General features: G+C 44.1%; 1 protein-coding gene across 1 annotated transcript; it reads right to left on the bottom strand.

Moving 5' to 3' along the window:
* Positions 1-475: 475 nt before the first annotated feature.
* On the bottom strand, positions 476-1,091 carry LOC124231773 (alpha-defensin 1-like). The gene is made up of 2 exons (XM_046648717.1): positions 920-1,091; positions 476-528 (listed from the first exon to the last, which is right to left on the bottom strand). The coding sequence occupies exons 1-2, from the start codon at positions 1,089-1,091 to the stop codon at positions 476-478; spliced, it is 225 nt and encodes a 74-aa protein (XP_046504673.1).
* Between the last annotated feature and the right edge of the window lie 5,206 nt (positions 1,092-6,297).

Raw genomic sequence — 6,297 nt, 5'->3', positions numbered from 1 at the left:
CCACCGTTTCTTTGAGTCAACATACGGTATACTTCATAGTTTGTTCTCTCTTTTGTGTATCATCCTGAATGGATTGAATTTTGTAAGTTAAAATTGTCATTAACAGTCATTTTTATTCTTTCTACTTTTATTGTTGCTTCATAATGCTCAAATTTTGCAGCACTGGGATACAAAGCTCAGTTACTTAATGAGATCATTCTGGACAGAATTCTCTATACAAGTGTCCACACAAACTAGCCATATGAAAAGTCAAAAGCGAAAAGAGAGGAAAAACGCCAAATCCACTGAGTTCAATGCTTGAAGTTTATTTTGGAGAGAGAAATAAGAAAAGGAAAAAAGTACAAAGAGAAAACCCTCTTCAGGTCTTCAAATGGAATCCCGACTGGTTTGGGTCTCAATCCATAAAGCTCAGAGATGACAGCAAAGCCTGTAGAGGGCGCCAGTGATGGTACTGTTACAGGTCCACGACTGATGCTCAAGAATCGGAAAACTTTAATTTGCACTTGCATTTTAGTTTTCTCTTACGGTCTGTGGAAAGAAGAGGAGGGTCAGACACAAGGCAAGGAGGGAGAGAAAAGAAGCAGAGCCACCTCATGGAGATATGTTAAGAGGTGACAAGTCTACTCACAGTAGACAATTATCAGTCATGTTAGGGTGGACAGATTCACCTCTTTGTCATAAATCACAAGAAATATTACCAGCTATGTGTTGGTCATGGAGGATCATGATTTTTCTCTCATCCTACTATATTTTTACCTGTTTAATTCATATTCCCCCCAACAATCTACCTCTCAAACTCAGAGTTACCTATTCCTCACTCTCTCTCATCCACACATCCAATTTGAGCCCGGTGTCCTTGTACTGAAAAGTCCCACTAATGGGCCTGCAGATCCTAACAGCAAGCTGGCTCGTCTCTCACCTGAAGCGTCTCGAGTGGAACGTTCATCCCCTGCAAAGGAAATGGTCAAGTCCTGCACCTCAGCCCCAGTCTGGTCCAGGGCAGGAACCTGGTCATCTCTCTCTCCCAGGGTCACAGCCTGGGTCTGATAGGCCAAGAGAAGAAGGGCAGCGAGGAGGGCGAGGGTCCTCATGGTTGTGAGTCACCTGGAGGACAGGGTCCAGATGGGAGAGCAGGAGCCTGAGTGAATGCGGAGCCCAGAGTCAGCCTGTATTTAAAGCAGACAGATTGGAGGAAAGAAGGTGTTGCCTTGAATATGTGACTAGGTGAGGACGGGGTGGCTTAAGGTCCTCCTAGCACCTCAGAGTCACTTTGATGTCCTTTTGATCTAGCTGTCCTTCTCGCGTCATGCATCTGTTTGCATTGTGTCCATGTTTGCTTTTCACATGTCATGATAGATGCCCTATAGGTACATGATAACCTTCCCTATTTCTCATCTGCCTGAATGTTTACCTGTGAAAGTGTGTGCGTGTGTGTTATAGGGCATCTCAGACATCAAGAGATGCTGGTAAAACTTCTATAAAGGAGGCTAATGTAAGGCAATAATAAGACCTGTATGAGATTTCTCACTTGCCATATTGGATACTGGATTGCATTTTCATATTTCTGAGAGAAAATAACTGGAATGCAGAATCCTATGCTGAGATAATATACAATATCATTTATAGGGACAAATGCTCTGTTTGTGGATATTCGAGACTCAGGAAATAGCTATGTGTGAATCCTTTGGGAAAATATTGCTCAAAGCAATGCTCCGACAAATGAATAAAAGATCCAAGTGAGAAGACGTAGGATTAAAGAAACAGAATAAAAAAGACTCAGTAAAACTTCTTTGTAATCTGTTTTAATTAATTTTCCGTGAATGATTGATAAGACTGTACATCTTAAGCCTGTTGTTAAGAAAAACCTATTAAATGAAGGAAAATAAAAAGAAAATATGTTACCATTTGGAATACAAAATCCCAAGAAATTAATCAAGACATGGAAATTGATCAAGCAAAAAGAGAAGATGGGGATCATGGATAATGACCAACACTTAATATTCAAAGGGAAATGCTCAGTTAAGTATATGTTTAAAAGATGTAATGTTTGCCACTACAAGGATGTCTCAATAGAATAATTAACAAAACAAACACAATGGAAGGAGGGAAGAAAAGAGGACAACTTATTTTTCATAATTAAGAAAGAAAAAGTCAGGGGCTGGCCCCGTGGCCGAGTGGTTAAGTTCGCGCGCTCCGCTGCAGGCGGCCCAGTGTTTCGTTGGTTCGAATCCTGGGCGCGGACATGGTACTGCTCATCAAACCACGCTGAGGCAGCGTCCCACATGCCACAACTACAAGGACCCACGACGAAGAATATACAACTATGTACCGGGGGGCTTTGGGGAGAAAGAGGAAAAAAATAAAATCTTTAAAAAAAAAAAAAAAAAAAAAGAAAGAAAAAGTCAGGAATGAGAGAACTAGAAGAAAATGCCAGAAATCTGTCAGGAAGACCATTAGCCTGGCCCGCTTCTTGTTTATCTTCTGTCCCCACTCTCTGAAGGAGAGCCCTGGAGGGCTGGGACCCATCTGCCTGGGCCTTTGTGTCCTGTGTGTGTGTGCATCTGGGAAGTTACTTTTCTGTCCCTCAGTTTCTTCATCTTCATTGGGTTGTTGTGAGGATAAAATGATACAGCCATGCAAAGCACTTAGAGCAACGCCAAGCATGTGGTAAAAACTCCATAAATGCTTACTGTTATTTTCTGATTTTTATCATCATCACACAATCATATCAAACGATACATGCTAAGCACTTAGGATAATGCTTGGTGTAAAGTAGGCGCTAAAAACATCCCTGCAACACCCGTGTAATTCGCAAATGCACTGGATGACCTTGGACTGAATTTCCGGCATCAATGACTTCAGCTTTCACTGTGCAGTCTTCGCTCCACCTGGGGGCCATTGGGCACCAGGTGTAACATCCTCTCTGTTCTCCCTGCTTTACTGTCTCTCCTGAACATTCCTGAGCTTGGCATGTGTAGTTCCACTATTGCCTCCCAATCTGCCTCCCTCTGGCATTTTCTCTCTCTCTATCCATAGAGATGACTGCGGGGCAATTTAGGAAATCTTTGTTCCAGTTTTAATCTTTTTGTGTGGAATCTGTCATACGTTTATCCCCCAGGGTCCTCAATTATTGGAGAAAATTTTATCTCTAGCCTCTCTTGATCCATTCTCAGGCCCCAAATTACTCACATTAGTGGAAAATCTGGAAAGAGAATGGATGGTTTAAAAATCACCATCCAGTCTCTGGAGTAACAAGCAGAGCTGGGCATTGCCTGTGCCCCAGAACAAGCCTGGGAGCCCATTTGTCTGTTTGGGACCAGGACCCCCTTGATCACTTCACTGCTCAGCCTAGAACACAGGGTGACCCTGTCGCTGATCATCCATTTTTTAGGTTTCTTTCTAGCAGGAGTATTTCCAGAAAATTCTAGTCCTATTATGGGAAATGATCATGGAATTTTTGTGTTTGTAAACAGAATTTAGAATCAAACATCTTTCCTTTTGCCTTGTTTTTTTTCTTATTCTACCAAATCACCATTGATAATTGTCCGTTGACTTCAAAACTGCTGTCATTTACAATAAAGTATGATGAAACATTTTTTTCTCTTCACTCTGTGTCTGAACCAGTCTCTCCTACCTTCAGGGCCACAACATGGAAATGCGCGGAGAGAGGGCATGAATTTCCCTGACCTAGGAGCTCAGAATTTAACATGTGGATGAGCTTGACCATGCTGAAAAGCATGGTGCAAGGGAATGAGCCTGAAAGAAAATGAATACTTGATATCTTAAAACATCAATAGATCTGGTGTTGGAGAAATGCTTTGTGTTCCAGGCTATTCCAAAGAGCAGGGGATGCTAAGAGGTGCTGGATACCGCTGGTGATAGTCAAGCAGATGGGGAGCAGGGAGGGCAACATGCGCCTTTGTTAACAAGAACAGCAGGTGTTGGAGTGGAGCCGCTGGATCAGAGAGTATCAAAGGTCTGGCCATCAAATGGCGAGCACAGCAGCACACAGATGTCACCTTTTAGGACGGAGCCTTCTGTGCAGCTCATCACCCTCTGCTCCTGCTCCCTTCAGACTTGTATCCACACAGGGCTGGATGCCTCTCACTCCCCAGGGAAGCCCAGGCTCCCGTCTCCCTCCTGGGTGCTCTCCCCCCTCAGGAGGCTCCTGGCCCCAAGGACCCCCTGCCTCTTGGCTTTCTCTGTCTACTTCATCTTCCGTCCACCTCCCCCTGCACTCACCTGAGACACCTTCATGTCTAGCCACACGAGATGCAGGAAACTTGGTGCAGTGCTTATTTACGTGGTGAAGCAAAATTACCATGGCTGAATAAACCAGGGATTAGGGCCATTTGTTTCTCACCTAATTGTCATTTAAACCAACTATTTTGTTCACACTGTGCCTGCCTCTCTCTGTATTTAAGCGCATTGTCTGCTTCCAGCAAGTGCAGAGTCAACACGGTAGGATGACTCATTTTCCAGGCAGGGCCCTCCAGCTTCAGAAAGTAAGAAGTCCCTTGTCTGTAACAGATGAGATGAAGAGAATATCTCCTCTCCCCTCCTCCTCGTTCCTCTCTGCCATCTGGCCTTCAGCATAACAGCCAACGTTGTTCTTTGTTTGTTTGTTTGTTTTTAGTATGAATTCTATGTTCTGGGGAAATTTCGTCTTCTCCAAGAAGCACTCATTGAGTTCATTCTAATTTGGGGCCCTAGAGGGAGCTAGAAATGCCCTCTATGATGTCATGCAAGGAGGAGCTTCTCCCCTTCTCCCCATGCAGGCAAGCCTCAGAGGAAGGGTGGATGAGAGAAGTGAAGTGAAAGGCTCCCCACACACTTTCAGGGTGCACTGCAGGGGTTCCTAGCCCAGAGAAGGCAGGGAGGATGCCCAGAGGTGGTGGAGGCAGCTCAGGAATGTAGATCATATCGTGTGCTTTCCACTCACTCTGGGCATGTGCACATGGATAAAGTCTTACAGAAGTGAACAGTGGTGGATTTCTTGAAGGGGAAAAATGAATTACAAAGCTTGGGGTTTGTCTGGGGGGGGGTCAGAGCACTCCTGTTAGGACAGTAATAATGTTTATGGTGCCATTCTTATACATCTACTTCACTTTCTGGGGCTGACTCTCAGCTTGACAACTTTGCAGAAAGAACGTGATGATGATGGCATATGGCACAAGAATATGCAGAAAGATTGTCAGGAGAAATATCCTGCCTGCTCACTATGTCAGGATGGCTTGTTTTTGTCCTGATAACCTTGCTGGGTCCAGCTACAGGTACGAGGATGAAGACCAGCCCTGGCATCAGAATTTGATGTCTGGCAACCACAGGTAGCAGTAGGCCTAGCAAAGGGTAAACTTACAAGTATACACAGTAATGGAATCTTCCCAGCTCCTCACAGCCTTGGAAAATTCAGGCAAACCTGGTGGCAGGAAACCCAGGAAGTTAGTGTTGGGGTTCTCCAACAGTGAGCAGCAGGAACCTGGTCACTGAGCTGTTGTCCAGACTGGGCCTACAGTGTGGAAAGGCGAAATAGCAGGCGCAAAGAAAGGCTCAGATTTCAATACACCATGGAAAAGATCTGAGAGTGACCTTGAGGGCTGGTTTGGGGGTGGAAATGATTTTGAATTCCAATATTTTGGGTCTGAAATATTTAAAAATAATTTCTAGACAATATTTTTTATTACAAGGGAAATAAATGCAAACAATAATTTAACCTTAAATGAAACCATTAGATAACCCAGTGGATAAGTTAAGAAAAAAAGGAATTTTATATTCCTTCCACAAATGGTTTTTGAGTTTCTGGTTACTACTACATTCCAACCACAGTTCTAAGCATGGGGAAAATCAGATAACACACAAGACAGAAATCCCTGCAACACAGGGCTCATTTCCCAATGTCTGAGAGAGTGACAAGAATAAAAAACTAGTTAAATGGTGCAACAGTCTGAGGGGCAGAATTGTGTCCTCCAGAATTCATAATGTTGACTCCTGAAGCCCCAGTACCTCAGAATTTGACCGTATTTTGAGATCGGGTCTTCACAGAGGTGATTAAGTTAAAATGAGGCCTTTAGAGTGAGCCCTAATCCAATCTGACTGTGTCCTTACGAGAAGAGGGAATTGGGACACACAAAGGGACGTAGGAGCACAAAGCAAAGACCAGGTAAGGACACAGCGGGTAGGGAGGCCGTCTGCAAGCCCAGGAGAGAGGCCTCAGGAGTAACCAACCCTTCGACACTTTGATTCCGATCTTCTCCAGAATTGTGAGAAATAAATTTCTGTTCTTTAAGGCACTCAGTC

The sequence above is a fragment of the Equus quagga genome, chromosome 22, assembly GCF_021613505.1.
Source record: "Equus quagga isolate Etosha38 chromosome 22, UCLA_HA_Equagga_1.0, whole genome shotgun sequence".
Taxonomy (NCBI): domain Eukaryota; kingdom Metazoa; phylum Chordata; class Mammalia; order Perissodactyla; family Equidae; genus Equus; species Equus quagga.
This window is presented reverse-complemented; position numbering and strand designations above follow the sequence as displayed.